The sequence below is a fragment of the Apus apus genome, chromosome 1, assembly GCF_020740795.1.
Source record: "Apus apus isolate bApuApu2 chromosome 1, bApuApu2.pri.cur, whole genome shotgun sequence".
NCBI classification, from domain to species: Eukaryota; Metazoa; Chordata; class Aves; order Apodiformes; family Apodidae; genus Apus; species Apus apus.
Window position 1 is genome coordinate 86,790,013 of NC_067282.1, and position 19,772 is coordinate 86,809,784.

Below are 19,772 nucleotides of genomic sequence, written 5' to 3' on the forward strand. Positions count from 1 at the left end.
TTATCAGTCACTTTAATTTGATGAATTCAGGTATTTCTTTAACAATCTTCTGAATTTTGACAGGGCATGTCTGCATCTCAACAGGATTGCAATAAAGATTTTGAAGTGTTTATGCCTCTCATTAGATTTCTCAACAGTTTAAACACCACTGTACAAAGACAGGAATAATCCAGTAAATTTGTCTAGTGTCATACTCACCCAGATTTCAGCCTTCCTTAAATTAAGTCTTCTTCTTGATTCCTAAATACCTACCAAAACTGAAAAACATTCTGTGATGCCTTCCTTGGCAGGTATACATTTAGTCATTCCTTGAATGTGTGCCAAAACTGTTTTCATTTTTGTTTGAAACAGTTCAAAATCTACGTTATGACAAGTGAAAGGCAGTGAACAAGTCTGTTCTACTTGACGTATACCATGATTTAAATATTTAAAAAATGGCATGTTGTGTAATTTCTGAGAAGACTGAAGCCTCAAGATCACATAAACTTAGCTATAAAAGTCTGCAGACTGTATCAGAAATAAAGATTTCTCTTCTGTCCTTTTTTTCCCCCACCCCGTCTTTAAACCAACATACCTTCTCTAATGTGTACTTAAATCCATCGTTTTTATCAACTAAACAATACAAGTTTGTGCTAAAGCCCTACTTCAGTCAAACACACTTTAGTGAAACTATTGCTGTATGAAGAACTGTGGGGGAAAAACTGAAGTCCAGCAAGAAAAGAACATTCATACAGCTTTACACACTACCACCCTTTGTTGATCTTCTGCATAACTAATCAGCAACAAATAATACACAACACACTGTATTTTATGTATGATGATCTTGTTTGTTTTCTGAATATAATGAGTCTCTCTGCTAACTCTACTGGAAGCAGATCATGCAAGCCAGGTGTTCTCTGAAAGAGCCATGATGACTTCTCTGTTAAAACAGAGAAAATCTGCTCCAAACGATATGAGAAATGGCCAACAATTTCACTTGCCATTCACATAATGAATGAGGCCTGTATGAAGTTTATGATAGAGGAGTATGTACTCAGGTTTCCAGAAGTACAGAACATGAGCCAATATGTGTGCTTCTGCTAAGGTAACAGATGACTAGATAAAGAGAAACAGACAGTGTACTTTATATTAAATTATAGGTATTTTTCCACATTAGTTTCAGTATAACCAACTTTAGTTATAATTTAAAAATTATTCTTTAGAGTAAGATCAGCCTTTGTCCATGTTTGTGCCAATCATGATTATATAGTGGCTAAAACCTTGCTTGATTTCACATATTCTGTATGGTCACTGCTACTGTATAAACACATGTAGAAAAGCCTTGACTAAGAGCTATAGCTAACAACAAAATACCATGCTTATCTACTGTTGTTACCACCCAGACTGCTGACTGTGCAAGTGCTGGATGACAGCATAAAAGTCACTATAAAGCTTTACACAGTGGTAATCAAAGAAGCTACTCACATGCCACTTCCAGAGATGCATTGCGACTCACAGCTTCTCCAAGATAGTTCCTTGCTACGCAAACGTAACTTCCTTCATCAGGTTTACTCCTACGTCCATGCACAATACGTAAGAAAAATAAAGATCCGCTGGGCAGCAGCATGCGGTGGGAGCGCGGATCATCCTTGTCTGTTTCCACTCGCTCTCCATCCTTGTACCACTCAATAGTAGGAGTTGGTCGTCCTTCAGCTTTACAGTTCAGAGTTGTTGGCTCCCCTTTAGAGACTATCACATCTGAAGGGTGCTCAACAATCCGTGGTGGGAAGTCCTCCTGACGGAGACGAGATCCTAGACAAGAAGACAGGGAGGAAAGAAGAATTAATTTTAACTATAGTTTTCACAAAGAGTTATTTCAAGTTTCTCTTTTAATGCTACAAAAAATTTCAAAGAAAACAAACTATGTAAACCCATACACATCGGGTATTGTTTTGTCTGATATCAGAGACTTTCAAAGCTAAAAGACTTGAGTTGGACTACAGATATACACCTCTAAGGCATACCACATGCAGAGTGGGCTTAAAGGATGCATGACAATCCCTATTCCAATAATCTTTCCATTTACATTTGCTTCTAGATCCCTGTGTGCTTCCAGATTTCGCTCACATCTACCATATCCCATGCTTTCATCTGCCATACTCAATACATGGACATCCAAAAGCAGTGTCTTAACAACCACTGGTTAACAGTTCTTCATAGTTTTGTATTCATGCTTTGTATCCCTTTTCCACAAACAGCCCAGGTATGGAAACATAAGATAAATTAAATAAAACAATCCCAAAACAAACAGACAAAAACCCACAACTGAAACATGAAAACTTCATAGATTCATAGTACAATACTTGCCAACTTTAACTATTCAAAGTGTTTGAAGTCACGCATGAGATCTATTTTTATTTGGAAATCTCAAATGTAATCTGTGCTTTAAAAATTTTCAGTGGATTACATGCGTACTCATACACATACAAATACAATATAGGCAGACATAGAATCACAGAAATTAAAGCATCGTTCTGGTTGGAAGAGACCTTTAAGATCATCAAGTCACACACCTGAAAGCGTATTGCAAACATTAGTGTCTGAGAAATCATTATAGGTCCATTTCCCTTTTTCTTATCTCTGCATTCATCCTTCTATTCACTTTGCCTTTTGGTGTCCATAATCTTTTACCTGCAAATGTACTTTCTAACACATTTGCAATATCCCTAAATTTCTACCAACACTGCATGACAACCCTTGTTTACATGGTTACTGAGAGCTGAACAGCTCCAGGATTTCTACACAGTGTATCTAAGCAGGGATCTGAAAACCTGGATTATCCCTGAGTGCGTTCCAGGAGCTCAGTCTCAGTATGGCATACCTTGGAAAGAATGTGGTTATACTTTTTCCACTTATATTTTTCAGTACTAAGGTTTAAGTAAAAAAAATTAAATTCCTCTATTACTGGAAAGGAATATAACCAAAGCACCTTCTTCTTTCAATTACCAGAAAACTTTTTTCATTTCAGAATATTGATGATGAATATGCTGTACTTAAGCCTTCACAACTATCAAAACTACTAGGTATTGAAAATACTGAAGCTTATACAACACTAATTTTGTGCTCTTTACAATAGCAACTTTGTGCCTTGCCCTGTACTTTCCTGTGCAGCTGCTTCAATATACTGTTCTGCCCTTCTGTATTTCATTTACACTCAGTTGCCTTCCTACTTCCTGGGGCAGGGAAGCAGCAGAGCCTGAACATTGTCCTTCACCTTCTCCAATGAAGCCTTACCCTATCACTAAAGTCCTGGAATAAGGAAGAGAGGTGCTGGCAGAGGGGAGACGGAATAGAAGTGAGGTATGTGGCAAAGATTTGTGCTAGAGAAAATTTGTGCTAGAGAAAACCACCTTAGAGAAAATTCCAGCGACAAGCTCTCATTACAGCCTTTACCATGTAGTGCAATTTCACCAACACAAATCACAGCATCCTAAATCTCCACTGAACTCTTGTAAAAAAAAAAATCAATGGTATCACAACACTAGCCAAATTTTGCAATACCTTTTTTCTGAAAAAGATAATAATCCTTTCCTAATTGTTATGTTCCTCATTACAGCTATTACCAGACAAACTTCAGAGATGAGTAAATGCAGGAACAGTGTTACCCAATGGAAACCAAAGTCCAGCACTCCTAACTTCAGCATCAGTCATTCAGATATAGTCAATTATTGCATATTAAATTAGAGTGTATTAGCCTGACTAACAGTTTTTCTGCCACAGACACACAACAGTAGTTCATGCCTCTACATTAGTTTTCATAAAAATGAAGTCAGTTTTCCTAATTCTTAGAATAGTTTGGGTTGGAAGGGACCTTTAGAGGTCATCTAGTCTAACCCCTGCAATAAGCGGGGACATCTTCAATTAGATCAGGTTGCTCAGAGCCCCATCCAACCTGACCTTGAAAGTTTCCAGGGATGGGGCATCTACCACCTCTGTGGGCAATCTGCTTCAGTGTTTCATGATTTTCATTGTAAAAAAAAAAGCTTCCTTATATCTAGTGTACATCTATGCTCTTTTAGTTTTAGCAACATGCCTTGCTAAATGTTTGTCTCCATCTTTCTCACAAGACCCCTTTAACTGCTAGCACAAATCATTGTTTCTCGCATGGATCATGAAAATCCTTTGAATGGAGCTGCCATACTAGTACAATTGGACTGCATTTCTTAAATACCAGGTGTATCAGCTTCTGCAGGTTAGTGAAACGTGTCTCAGTTTTCTGATCAGCAGTTTTGCTGAGTCATAGAAAAGCAATTTAACATCAGTATCTTAATTATATTCTAGGCGCTACATATTTAAAAATATTGTCAATGCCTCATTTACTCCAAAAGTTATGAGGAAAGGAATAAGGATGCATTCTAAAAAGTGAATTCACATTTAGATTTCTATTTTACTCAGGTATTATGCTACTGCTGCACAAATGGACTCTTTCATTGGTTACCAGATTCTATTACCAGTATATAGCAAAGGTATCCATAATCTGTACTTCCAGTGCACAAAAACACACAGATAATTTATAACTAAGCACAGATAGAGTATGTTCAGAAAAGCTTTATTTTTTTCCTTTTGTTGACAAGAAGACATTTAAAATCTAACAGAATTTGCAGTTATAATATACCTCTAGACCATGACCCCATAGACATTGAAGAAGACTGAAATCACCATTAAAGCAAAAGTTTGAAAATTTCACAGTATGTAGGATGAAAAAGTAAACTTCGTACATTGCCTAGAGACATACCCAATACTCTCAAGCCTACTAACTTATTTCATTGCTTACTCTTAAAATAAACAAAACCCCTCTAGTATTAAGAAATTACTACTAACAGTATCAATACGAACATGAAAACTGACATTTTTCTGAAAATTTATGGCGACTTAAGTCAGAGAAAAGAACAAATACAACTAAATTCTTATAAATGGTTAGCCAAGAGTAACAAAATTAGTAGCAAAAAATGCAAAATGCTAATCTGAAATATTAGTTCTTATAATACACAAAGGTTTGCTGATAATGTTCAAAACGCAAAGTAGTACATTCTAAAGACAATTACAGGTCATGTTAAATCCTTTGCAAAGTGCTTTCTCCTTAAAGAGTTAAAATCTGCCTTATACAGCCCAATTCAAAACCCCTCCTCAGGTCATAATAGGACTAATTATTTCTCTTCAGTCCTGATGCTCATCACAAAACTAATGTTTACCTCACTCTATCCTAATTAAGAAATTAGTGCTCAAGAAAGGGTTGAGATGTGGGTAGCAGAGACCATGCCAATCAGTAAGGGGAATGATTCAGGCTGTGTACTGACCGGGGCTCATACCAGGCATTCCTGTGACTGCTGGGTGTACCTTCAGCTATCTCGTGTTGCAAGTTACTGCTTTCAATGTGCACTTAAAATGGGGAAAGAAAAACACACATAAGAAATCAATCACAGAGAATCCCTCCTTCAAAACTGAACTGAGCACCTACAGCTATTCAGAAGGCTACTCCAATTTAGAAAGAACAAGCAAAATAAAAAATTTTAATCCATTGCCTCTCTTGGGAGACAGAGACACTACCCAGGTACCAGAAAGTAACAGCCCCAAATGGTGTTTTCTGAGTTGAATTTTGATTCTTCCACTGTGCCTTCCCCAAGTCCACCTCCCAATACCTTTAGAAATACAACCTATTTTAGAAGGAACAGAAAAATTACTAACCCTGTGAGCTACTAGGCAGAACATTATACTTTTATTGCAATATGAGAGGAAACCCTGATATACTTAAGATGATAAACAGTTGCATTAAAGCAGGCACAGGGTTGTGTATCCTGGACTACGTATGCAGTTTCTTTCTCCATTCTTCCCTCAAGGATCTCCAATACAGGAATACCTCATGAATGCACATGGCATGTGAATAACCCCTGAGTTTAAGAGTCCTTACGCAGTCATTACTATGAAGAACCTCAATGACTTCAAATTAGCTGTTACACGGTGTTGGGCAAAAACACACCTTTGGAAAAAAAAATCCTACGGTATCATGACTAACTGAAAGCTGGCATGAAGCTGCACCTATGAAAAGGAGAGTATTAACACTTGAAACAAATCCTCAGAGTACTCTAATGCTTACTGTACACTAAGGTTCACACAGCTATTGCAGATGTTTGGTTACCCCATACCTCAAGATCAGTTTCACATATGCCCCATCAACTAATTCACAGAGAAAGTTTTAGGTTCACATTTTTGCTTATTACTTTACAGGATAATTAAAACCACTGTTCAAAAACCAAAAAACCTAAAACATACATGAAAAGAAGATAATGTGCAAGTCTGTTATAGTATCTTACCTTTAATATTAATGTTTCCTTGTTCCTACTGCAGCATTAAACAAAAAGTTACTAAAGCTACTCCAACAAAGCCCAAGACATAAGCCATCTCTCTTCCACTTACCTCTCTACACTTTTATTCTAGTGTATCTTTAATGCCTCATTTTAAATTTTATGAATATTTCTCCCACAAACTGAGTAATTCACAATTACTGTTCATTACTGAACATAATTCTCCAGTAAAACTGATTATCTCATATAAAAGCAAAAAAAAAAAAACAAAACCAACAAAGCAGTGATTCTGTTACTCTTAACATCTGCCACAACGTGAGATAATTCTACGTTAGTACTAACACATAAAGTCCTGATTAGTACTAAAAAGTATGTAACAGGAGAAATTATAAAATAATTAGATATAATGCCATTCTGTCTTCATGCTACTAGGCAAAGCAGAAGAAGAACAGAAAATAAGTACAGTGTTCAGCATAACCTCAAGTGCCTTCTGGAACACTGCTAATCACACACCCCAGCAATATGTGTGTGATTGATATTTTTCTATATGAGAATCAAAGCTAGAAAAAAATGGTTGAGGATGGTTTGTAGTCTGTGTGGAAATGAATAACTAAAAACCATTCTGCCTTAATGGTGTTGAAGCTCCCAATAAACCTTTGCTAAGACTGTGCTATAGCCAAAGCCAACCCCTCTCTGTTTACACTGCTTTACTGGCTGGCCTCACGTTTTCTCCCTCAAACAGCTTTTTTTTTTTTCTTTCTTAATGGGGGTAAGGCAAAGAAAGCAGAAAGCAGTATCTGCAGGGCAGCTTCAGATATCTACTGATTAGAAGCTTCTTTGCAGAAATAATTCCAACTCTTTCAGAAAATATGGTTTTGGTCCAGATATGAACTGATGTGTCATAGTAGAGTGGGTACTACCAGACCTAGAAAACCTAACATGTGCAATGTGCTTAGGCAATATTTTATTAGTAACCGAAGTTACTAGGTTCAATAGTCCTCAGTTGGTAAATCAGAATTACTGTCAAGTAACAAGTGACAACTGATGGATCAGTACTAATGCACAGCTTTATCCCATATGTTAATTTTTCACCTTAATAGAGTAAAATATTTTCACTAGTTTCTTCTCAGGTAAACAGCAAAGTAAGATTACACTGCTAATTGTTTGCTATTGTTCACTTTCACACTGTTTGCTATTGCTCAAATTCACAAGCCAGCACCAAGTTAAAAGAAAAATATTATAAAACTAACTATTAAAAACATTTATTTCAGTGTAAAGCTCCACAAAATGGTCCAATCACTGCTTGGAGTAAATAAAGAGTAAAATATTAAATCAGCTAAGTATAGCTTTTATATTATTTCTGCTTCTACTGGTAGATACTAGTACTTCTACTTTAATGCAGATTTTTTATTAATTTCATAAAGATAGTATCTGAAATTCCTGTGGTAAAACATAAGTTACAGTCTACAGTTAATGAAAACTAAAATATGGGTTATGAAAACCTGTATTAAACTGTTCACTAAACATTAACACTATTCAGTTGCATTCTTGCTTGTGAATAAAGTAACCTTCATTTTAAAGTGAACATCAGGCTATCAACTTGCATTGTCTAAGATACTGCAAGACAATGTTTTGGCACTCTAAAACCCACAGCTTTCATTTTCAGATAACAAAGTCTGGTCACTACTGATAATTGCTGACCTGATAAATATCGAGTAATGGGAAATGCTGTAGTTCTCATAATAATAATTTGTGACTTTATAGATTTGTGATATGAACATTCATTCATAGGTAATGAATGTTCTTGCATTCATATCTACCTTCATATGAGTAATTTCTGCATCGGTCATGGCTAATGTTTATGGAGGTCAGGACACAGAAAATGTGAGCCCAGACTCACACCAGAGCTGAGCAAGAGAAAGCTGCTGGAGGAAGTACTCGGCTGCAAAAAGGTGAGGAAGCTCCAGTTATTCAAATACCCAGATGAAGCACATGCACAGAAAATATTTGTCACTTGCTCTTATACCCCCCTTCCTGTCTTACGAATTTGTGGACTTCTGTTCTTCCTGATCAAAGTAGGGAAAGAAAGTAAAAACTGAGTAAAGTTGACAAAAATAGAAAAATCTGGACCCAATATTGTACTTTAGGTGCCTGAAGACACTGCTTTTCCACCTCCCCCGTTGTAATTCAATTCAGATGTGCTAGACAAGATATTGCCCAAGAATTCGCTTCAAGACTACTCCACTGGAAAGCGTGAAAGACAGTGGTCACTCATTCATTTTGACCAGTTCAGCATCATCAGTGTTCTAAGTCAGACTCTTTCTCTCAGTTACCACCAAGCCTCATGGTCTTGCTGTAATATGCTCAGACTTCCTCGTAAGTTTCCTCAGAGATCTGACGTACCATATATTTAGAGCTACGCGGATAGCATGTGAACAGAATATCTATTGTTTTCAATTTAGCCTGGTTGATCCTACAGCCAAATAACCCTAAGAAAAATTAACTAGATGCAAGAATTTTTATTAATCAAAGAAAAAGATTTGTTATAGAGACACAGCAGCAAAAAGAAAAAGAAACTTAAACAAAGAGTCAATATTATTTTAAACTACATTCCACAATGCCACTATGCAATCCCTACCCTACGGGTACTATATTCTGTGCATATATATGTATAGATGTAATATATACACATCTCTTCATAGAAAACACTGCCTGGCAACTCACCTTCTAGTCCCCCTGGGCCACCACCTTTCAAAATTCAAGGAAATGACTTTTCATTCATTACACTTCACACTCCTCCAGTTTTAATTTATTACCTTCACATCAAGACCAAACGTTGATTTCATCTATTAAGCCTACTCTTTATATAAGCAGCTTCAAAGCCAATGGTCTGTCATAAAAAAACCCACAAAAACAACCAAATAAAACAAACAAAAAACCCCAAACCCAACAACAACAAAAACCAACAATACAAAACAAAAAATCCCCCACCAGTATGGACTAAATTCATAGCCATTTAATTCACTTTTCAAGTCACCAAAATGTTCATAGCTATTGGACTAGTGATGGTAAATAGAAAGGCTAGTGATTTTATAATCACTACTGGGTAATTTTAAAGAAAAATCAATATTTTATCAGTTTAAGTGTTAATAGGATGATATTGTATTTCATGATACAGATCTTGGAATTGCCTTCAAGAACCTCCTTAGTACTCTCTTTCTTTCTGACTTTATCTACACCTGTCACTGCTTTCCACAAGTGATTCAGCTGTCTGACATACTACAATGTTTGCACTTCTACACTTCTTTTCCAGCCTTTTCCTTCTACATACAGAAAAGCTCTTTCCAAGTTGATCTCCAAGGCTACTACTCTTTTTGTATCCTTTCTGGAGGTTCACATTTTGATTTCTTTAACATTTTGAAGGCACAGCTTTAATTTACTTGGACAAAAAAGAAAGCCAGAACTAGATTTTCAGTAACAGGACTAACAGCCATTTCAGAATAACCAGACATCATCCCTACTACAGAGCTGCTACCTACTATTCTATCCTGCCTACTAGGCTCATTTTTTTTGCTAGGCAAAGGGAAATTTAAAATATTATGTGATGTATTCCATTGTGTCATACATTTGAAACATTTTCAGTTCAGTAGTTCTGATAGGTCATATTTAATAGGTGTGTATTATATTTAGTTCAGAAAAAAAGGTATGCCTGAAAGACAATGGAACTTGAAAGACAAGTTCATAATATATGCTTTACTATAAAAAAGTAGTATAATAAAGAAACAACCAAAAAAGTAATCCTGACATTTTAATGCTTGTCTGTAACAAGTGAAAGCAATCAGTATTGTGTCTGAGAGGTTATTAGCTTGTTCTGTGCTGTTGATAGCATTTTGAATTTATTCTTTTTAAGAGTTGTGCAAACAATACATTTTATTCCTCGGAGCAAAAAGACTATTTATCAGGAAAAGAAACAGGAAAAATATCATACGAAATAAAATAGTATCTTCTGCAAGAGAAATAATAGATGTAGGAAGGAAAAGACCTAAATATATTTTATTTACTTAGAAGATAGCACCAAAGATATATTTTAATGCCAAAGAACCATCTTTTATGCTAGAATCTTGGCTTATTTTCACTGCACAAAATAGAAAAAAATAACTGCAACTGAAATGAATGTATTAAAATCACATGCTTCAAGAACAGGATGAGTAGCTACAACGGTCTCTGCAGAGTATTTTCTAGCTAAGTAGGATCTGTCTCACAGCCAAGCTTGGGCTCTCTTTTACCCTACACTGACTCTATCACTTCTGAACAAGATAACATTAAACTTAAAAAAAAAAAAAATACACTCCTGCAGCTACTTAGTTAAGTCTACAGAAAGACAGTCACAGCTACTGTTCATTTTCCTGCTTCTTCATATGCCCTGTTTCACTTAGGAAATACTTATCAGAAACACTTATTACACATATCTGTTAGATATAATGAGTAAGTATGTTGCTTTCACTACCCTTTTAACCTCAGAATTGACTGAAAGCAAGCAGAGACCTCAAATAGAGATCCAGTCAGTCACATCCTAGTTTGAACAAAAGATAATGTAAAAAAATTCAAGATAATGAGAAAACTCAACTGGAATACAGGCTGATGCACTGGCATCAGGCTGATTATCCTAGATGCATTCCTCTAGGCAAAGTGACATGGTAAAGATTACATTTCAAAAATTTTTACTTTACAATCTCTCTCTCCCCTGAGATTTGGCAGATGGGAACAGACTCCAGTGATATGACTGCTTTCAAGGTAAGGTTTTTGTTCAAAGCTGCGTGAACTATGACAAGGTCCTCTGAAAGCTTTTTCATGAGCAAAATTAATCCGCTAAGCAACACATTCTAACTTCCTCAGGACATGTATCTGCAGATAAGCCACCTTTCCTATAGTGCACATCTGCCAAGAAGGGATAGCAGGCAACACTGACAAGACAGATCAATAACTGTCATTAAAAAGCATTAGATCAAATATTATTGGGAGGCTGATTCTAGTAAGCTTCTCTTGTACCAATTGTGACTTCGCTAAGCAAGGTGTAAATCAGCTTTAATCGTAAAGAATCACCACAAACATAACATTCCAATTTTTTTTTAATTATAATGTGGACAATAATCCAGTGTCACAGTATAAAGGATTATTATGAAATCATTACAGGGGAAGCACTCCAAAACTGCCATGAGAACTTAACAGAAATGCATGCTAGTTCAGTTTTCTTCAAATTTTTTTCTCCTCACAGACCAACATACAAGTAACACACTTCAATTTTGGAAGGGACAGGGGAAATAATAATTAAATAATACTTAAATAAGAATAATAATTTAATAATAATAATGAAACAATTATTTATTGTTATTGTTATTATTGGCCAAAAATCAGAATAGCCAACACAGAACAGAACAGTTCTGTGCTGGTTTTAGTAGTGTAAATTGCAACTTGGTTAAGAAGTTTGCTAAAGGATCACTTTTCATATAAAACACCAAAATCTATCTCCCTTACTCTCGATAAAGTATTTTGTAAAAGGACACTAGTACCATTCATATTGCAAATAGGTTAGCTACATTTTTTCACCTCACATCTCAATGCTTACGATTTCTTTGCTTTGTGACTTTTTTTGCAGCGTTTTACCCGTCCTCAAAAATCGCTGCATTCCAGCACACGGCTTGTTGTGGAAAATAGCATGTTAAGGGTATGTTTGTGAAGGGAGGAATGAGTAGCAGCATGATATCCCTGAAGACTGGCATATACATTCAGAAGCAAATGAATATTTTTTTTTTTTCCAAGTGAAAAGTGATGTTATAAATAGAAGTCACTGCTTAAATTAGAAAGCTATATTGATTTGTTTGTTGCAAAGCAGTATGTTTTGCGAGTTCAGTCAAGAAGCAGAGTATCTACCATAGCTACACTCCCTGGAAGCAGGTAACAGACAACTGTTTACTTAATAACACACCAAAACCTCACACACACATAAACAACAACAAAAAATACCAAAAATCCAATAAACCCTAACCACCCTTACTAACAGGTTTTCTTTCTCAAAAAAGCTTTTGCTTTTGAAATTAAAATGGCTGTTCCACTTCAAATGTAGGTTTCATTAATGTTTACTGACTCTAAATAATGAGATTATAAAAGTCACTTAAAAAATAAAATAATAGGGAGAGAAGAGGAACAATTCCAGCTACGAAAAGCAGAACAAATGAAAATACTTAAGTGTATATACGTCTTTGTATTTATATGTTGTGTGTAGATACATACCATGTCTATATTTATATATATAAGACATACAGATGCACACAGGTATGTGCCAGATGACCTCCAGGGGTCCCTTCTAATACATATTATATTATGATATATACATAGCATGTAACAAAAGCATAAAAAAGAGAGCAAGAGAAGGTTTTTTCTCTCTTTTCAACCACTCTTCCCTTGGGAGCCTTTCAAAACCACTCTGGAATTCTGCAAAGCAAGCCATAAGTGAACGCCTGACTCTACCAAACATCTTTTAGCTCTTTTTCAGGTCGAGGATGGAAGGAAAAACAACAGACATTGTTTAGAGACAGCAGAATAAGTTATTATACAACTAGCATATTACCATAATAACACTAGGGAACTAACAACAGCTTCTTATCAGCCAGTCAAAGGAAAGTTTTTCATCTTCCCACATACCACAGAAAAAAACAATGGCTAATTAGGAGCAAGTAAATGTTATACTTTTACATAGAAGGGTTGATAACCACAGGTTATCCAAAGTCTAAAACTTTCTAATGATAGATTATAATGACCATCTAGGACATTATTAAAAATAAATTAGATAAAAGCTTTAAAAATGAGCGAATACGAAAATCTATCCATTTTAACAGTATTAGCTGAAACAACAGCTACAAAAAAGCTTTCAAATGACTTTCTGGTCCAGATCCCCTCAAGAATCATGAGTCAAATAGCTATCAGATTAGGATACAATTGCCAAAATCTGTGAAATTAGACTAAATTTTAAAATAAAGCATAGAAATATAAAATCCACAAAATCAAAGAAGGTGGTTCTCCAATTAAGAACTTTCAGCCTGTCTTCAAAAAGCATCTTCAAACAATCTTAAAATTACACGACTTTTAATGTTCATATAAATATCCTGATACACAAGTAAAAATGTTCACAATATCGCACCATTAGAAACAATTAAAAATATTGTCTGTATTTTAGTTCTGATTAACAACATATCTTTACTCCACACCACAAGTGTAATATGAATGTTGACAATATTTTTAGGTAGGCTTGACAGTTCTGACACCTTACCTTTTACAAAAGACTATATATGGAGCTACTTCAGCCAAGGACACTTATTTTATCTCCTTCATGTTCACATGTAAAACTCTTTGGTATCACTAACAATTCAATATCCTATAACTTGAAAATAAAAAGCCTCACAGCTAGACAAATACCCTGAAGCTGCAAGTAGACAGACATACCTCAAGTTAGTTAAGGTAATATGAGTTTGCAAATCAGAAGCAATACAGTTTAGTCCACTCATACATCAACAAAGCTATCTCACATAATGCAGCCAAGAAAAATCTTACTCAAGTTAGCAGGTTTAAACAATTGCACAGTATTACAGAAAGAATAAGAGACAACAGTGATAAGAAATCAATATAATTTCACTCATCTGAAGCAGTCTTGAAATAATGTATTGCAGAAGGTGGAGGATTCCTACCCTAAGCACAGCAGGCCTCTAACTTTGGTGTTCTAAATTACAGCCTGAAGCCAATGGTAACAAAAGCTTCCACCTTGTTAGTCTGAAACACCATCTGTGAATGGCTAGGAAATTCCAAATACACAATCATTACTGTATTTAAAACTTTACCTGTCCTCAAATAAGCTTTTGTAAAGTTCTAAGTAACTATTAGCCAAATAATTCAACAGCAAAGCTGAAAATAAAATTGAAAGCAACATGACACATCAGGAGCTCTTTTTAATCTCTCTTGGTTTATAAATCTACAGATTACACCTTGGCATTTGTCAAGTAACTTCTCTTTGGAAGCTTCAACTAGGTATAGAAAAGTTTTTCCAAAAATCCAAGGATAAAAGCATAGATCAAGCTCTACATAGAAATTTTCTAATCCTACTTTTTCTGACCCCATATTGAGTAAATACACCTTCATACGCCCAGAGTGGAAGACTTTAGGAAATCAGTATAATCTTCATGGTAACTATGTGTCTGCTACATATGTCAATTTACAAGAATCAGGTGAATAAGCTCAGGCAATATAAGACTTCAGGGGATGTTGGCAAATGCCCCTTTATTTACATTTTGCTAGCTTGCATTTTAAAGGCTCAGACACACAACGTTTGAAAACGAACAACTTTTAAAGAAAATTCAGTCCCATGCTATTTCTGCCTGTATGTCATGTTTATAAAACACCTTATATCCCAAACTCAAAAGATCACAATTTTATACTGGTGCTTTATGGCATGCATTTGACCCTTAACATATTTCAAAGTTTGCTGTTTAATATTTTTTTAAAGTTTTGAAAAATAAATATTTTACTGTAAATACTACATCTTTTTTGTGTACGACATGGTTTGATCACCAAAATGTCACAAGTTTTTCAGCTGTTATCATACTGATATCCAAGGTCATATTATCAACTCCATTTTTAACTGTAAGGACATTCTTACCACTAACAATAGGAATCTTAACACTTCATCTAAATCTGTGCAGAGATATTATCTTAACTCCAGTTTCTCTTGCTGCATTTATAGAACAATTATATATCTCACCTGCGAGAGTGTCTTTTGTTAAAAGAATATTTGGAGTTTCCCTGCCCCAAACAAAACCCCCCTCTTTCACATGTCATGACCAGTAAAAAAAACCCAACAAAACAAACAAACAAACAAAAAATAATAAAAATATTTCATTCAGGAGTAATCTGGTTATCTTTCTCATTAGATTATAAAACATAATTCTGCCATTTTCACAGCCAAAATAGGACTTAATGTTCTTGAGCCTCGTGACAGGGCACAAACACTTCCTGTAACCGTGACAACTCTTTTTTTAAGTAGCCCTCACTAATTTTTCTCTCATCTCTTCCATTTCATGTATTTACACCTAAAGTTGGCACACAGCAAAGAAGTCTCCCTTAGTACCTTGTATTGAAGGCACCTGTCCAGTGAGCAGCTTCCTATGACTGATTTCTGAGCCAGCCACACATATTTAACTCTGATGTTGATAGTGGCACTCCCAGCAAGGAAGAATCTTGCCTTTTAACAGATACACATTCCACAGCACCTTTCAACAGCACGGCTTTGCCCTTTATACATTAAAAAAGATATTTTCTGAAACAGTAACAATGAATCACAGACTCGGAAATCTGTGTTACCTACCCTAATTTTATAGGGATCTCTGTTGATTTTACTAATGGAGCACATTATTACTTATAAACAGCCACCTCTCAGAGCTGTGGAATGGCAAGGGTAATGCTGTGACAAAACCTTCTAAAAGCTTCTTTTCAGTGTGTAATTTATTTAATTTGTGTTTTTCCAGAGCAAATCTCACTATGCAAATACAGAGAAATAAAAGGGGCTGGCACCACAGTAGGTCAAACAAAAAAACCCAGATTCCTAGGGATTGTTTACTGGAAGCAAGTAAACTCATTAAAACAGCGGTAGAGGAAGTAAATGGAAAATATAGAGGAAGTAGATTCCACCATTTCAGGTTGCAACCTTTGACTTTTAAATCACTATCCTTGGTAAATATAATGAATGCTGTAGAGACAAACTAATGAAACAAATTTCTGTCTTTAAAGAGATGGACTCCAATCAACAGCCAAGCACCAACCCAGCTGCTTGCTCACCATGGAATGGGGAGAAAGGAGAAGGAAGGCAAGAGACACATAAATCGAGATAATGACAGCTAAAAGGGCAAGACAAAACTATATATACAAGCAAAGAAAAAAAAAAAAAGAGGAATACATTCACTACTTCCCATCAGCACGCAGATGTCCAGCTACTTAGGGGGAAGCAGGGCCTCAGCATCCGTAACTGTTGCTTGAGGATACAAGTGCCATAACCATGAATATTCCCCCTTTATCTTCCTTTTCATTATTTTTTATTGCTGAGTGATAATGTCATATGGCACGGAATACTCCTTTGATCTATTTGAGTCAGGTGTCCTACCTGTGTTCCCTCCCAAACTCTTGCCTACCCATGCCTACTACATTCTTTGTTAAGAACTAAAACTCTAAAGTATCTTTTCTTCTACAAAATTATTTTATGGTAAACCTAATTTCTCCAGAACAGATGGGCATAATGTGAAACATTCTTGTATGTAACGTTGCCATTTTAAGTTCCATCGGCAGAGCAGCAACGTGTTTTTATACCTCATACTTTTCTGATTAATAACTAAATAACTTCAGCTGCAAGTATTTTTCTGTGTGAAGTGGAATCAAAGCTTCCTTGCCATCTAGGAAAATATATCACATAATTATGGAAAAATATAAAGAAAAGTTTAAGGTTGACACTGCAAAGACGCCCAAGGATCAACATTTGCCGATGTTTGCACTCTATGTTAATACGACCTTACTGCATCATACCTGTGTTTATCCTTATGGGAGGAAAGAGAAAAGTAAGTTATCTTTTTGTTATTTTTACTAAGAATACTTGTAATTTATGATCTCTCTTGCATTTACAGAAGGCTGTGGCTAGAAAAAGAATTAAACTCAGTGCCTTCACAATTCTGGTATATTTCTAACCACGTTATATATATTTTTTTTCCTATTGTGTTTTTTCCCATCTAATTAAGAAACTCAAGTTATGATTTCATGTCACTTTTCAGAGTCTAAAAAAAAAAATTACCTTTGAGAATACAACTTAGGCTGACAATAGTTCTTTAAAGAGCCACTAGTCCTGTTATCTGCCCGTTTTGCAGATCTGAGGACAAGCATCAGGTATATCTCAGGTATAGCACTTTTCTCCCAGAAAACTTTTTGTAACAGAGATCTTATGCACACACAGTTGCAAATGAATGCTCTTTTTGTTCTCCCAAATATCTGCCTCTCACTATTACTGTAATAGCTATATCTTGGTCATAAAACAAAATGCTATGTAATTATATAAATCTAGTATCTTATTAAAATTGTGAGAAGGAGGCATATAACTGGTAGCTCGGAATTGTGCTGTAGGGATCAGGACATGACTTCAAAAAATATGCACCTGGATTTATGAGAGAAATTTATTGCAAAACAAAGCCAAATAAATTTTATTTACACCAAAAGCAGCAGCAAGCTTGAGGAAAATGACACAGGTCTAGTGTAACAGTCAACTGTAACTAACTCAGCTGAAGAGAGATTTCCAGTTCTTGGCACAGTAACAAGTCCTCAAGTAGAGAGGGGCTAAGGGTGAGATTTTTTCCTCTGTAAGTAACTTAATGAATGAAGTACTAATTAACATTATGGCATTGATAAATGGAGAGAGAGATTAGGGATGTACTCGATATTCAGGTCTTCACAGATGGACTGTCAAAGCCACATTAATTCCTATCTCATTGGAGCATCTGCTTCTCCCATAATCCATTGCCCCTTGGTACAAACAACACAAACTGTTGTGACTCAATTCGATTTATATCAATCTAATTTCTTTTAATCCAATTTGTATTCCAATCTACTACCTTCTAATCACTTAAATCTTCAGCCTCCATCTGGTAAATTTTCTCTCAAAATTAACCGAGCAGATGCCTCTGCAATTGTCTTCCACAGTCAGGCTAATCATGCCCTCGCAGAGGCCTACGGAGCACGCTGAATAGGTACGTGACTTACAGCATTGCCCTTCTTATTACAAACATGGCAATGCAGGAAGGCCATTTTGTCTGTCATTAATTGGTTAATTTGCATAACAGTGCCAGGAAAAGATGCCTAGGAAACAAAAGCCAAGAGTAAAAAGCTTCAGGAAGACAGCATAACATGCTCATCATTTGTCACAGGGCCATTACACTTTGAACTATCTATTGTTTGAGGTAATAAATACAGAACTGGGTTACAGCTAAATACATAACAAACATCTACATGCAATATTGGATTGCATGATTTTCAGCATTGCTGCCACTGAACTTTCAGAGAGCAAGGGGGTTGTCCAAACAAAATTCTAAGAAAAATGCACAATGGTGAGAAAACTAGGAGGCACATTGTTTTGCCAGACCCCAAAACTTCAAACCATCTCTCTCAAGTAAATTAACTTTAACGCAGCTACAACTACACATGCAAACAGAAGCAGACTTTGTGACTACAAAAAGCTAGAGTCCTTCATGTCCCTGACACAGTAAGGGCTGCAGGCTATCAAATACATCGTTAGTAGGATGAGAAAAAAAAAATTAAGAATTAAGCTAACCTTCTCAGCCAAGGACAGTTAAAAATTCTGAATCTGATGCAAAAGGCAGAAAGAGTGGTGCCACTCCTTTAAAACTGGTTGTTTCATTAAGAATGCAGTTTTGTTCTTTCCCCTTGATCAATGTTGTATCATCTCCAGAAAGCTGAAGGCAGGTTCAGCACAAAGAATGTATCATCATTCAAGTGTTCACATGAGCATAGACTGACAAAGGTATAGACAAAGTTTTTTCAAACTTGTTATTCAGAATCCTGGGATGACAAAAATTGAGTATTAAATGTCTAACTTAAGTTTCCCAAGCAATGTTAAGTGAAAAGAAATTATCAAAATGTAACAGGTGCTTCCTAAATAAAGAGGAAAGCATGGGAAAGAATATGCAGGGTGAGCAGCGGACACACAAGAGTAGCACCCTATCACATATAAGAAGGAAAAGAGGAGGAAAGAAAATTTCCATTTGGCACTCAGCGCCTTGCATCATAAGCTACATTCTCATCGGCACACAACCACTTACATAAAATCAGCTATTAAAAACAGTCTACAGATTCAGAAGGAGGTGTAAGTGCCCTTTTGCCATTACAGCTTCTATATAAAACATTTAGCTTCACATTTGTCAGAACAACATAAATCAGACTAACAGGGAATGGTAAACTTCCAATCTTCATCTTAAAAAACCCAAAAAATTGTGTCATGCAAGTTGAATTGTGTCAGCAGTTGGAAGATGACCTTAACTGGGATTATTTGCCTGGAGTTTGCTACTTCTTCCTCCTCTTCTCTCAACCTTTCACATATAAGACATTTCACTTTTCAACTAATAAGTACCCAGTAAATTTTTCATGACCTGAGGATATAGCAAACAGTATAAACACAATGGATCCAAGCCAGAGGATTCTGGAGAAGTAAAGGGACGGTGTGCTTGGTTAAGGAGGGGGTGGAGTGGGCAGTCTTTCTTCCCCTCCCACAAGCTGTCAAGTCCTTCTGTGCACAACCCCTCCCTCATCCCTGCTAAAAACCTTCCTCTCTGTGCT

General features: G+C 35.9%; 1 protein-coding gene across 12 annotated transcripts in view; it reads right to left on the reverse strand.

Annotated features, from left to right (window-relative positions):
- The window catches only part of ROBO2 (roundabout guidance receptor 2), a 470,138-nt gene that overhangs the window by 417,213 nt on the left and 33,153 nt on the right, over positions 1–19,772 (reverse strand). For all 12 annotated transcript variants that reach the window (XM_051629335.1, XM_051629326.1, XM_051629284.1 and 9 more), the window contains exon 2: positions 1,465–1,791. In XM_051629335.1, the coding sequence (XP_051485295.1) occupies positions 1,465–1,791 (327 nt within the window). The remainder of the gene's footprint in view (positions 1–1,464; positions 1,792–19,772) is intronic.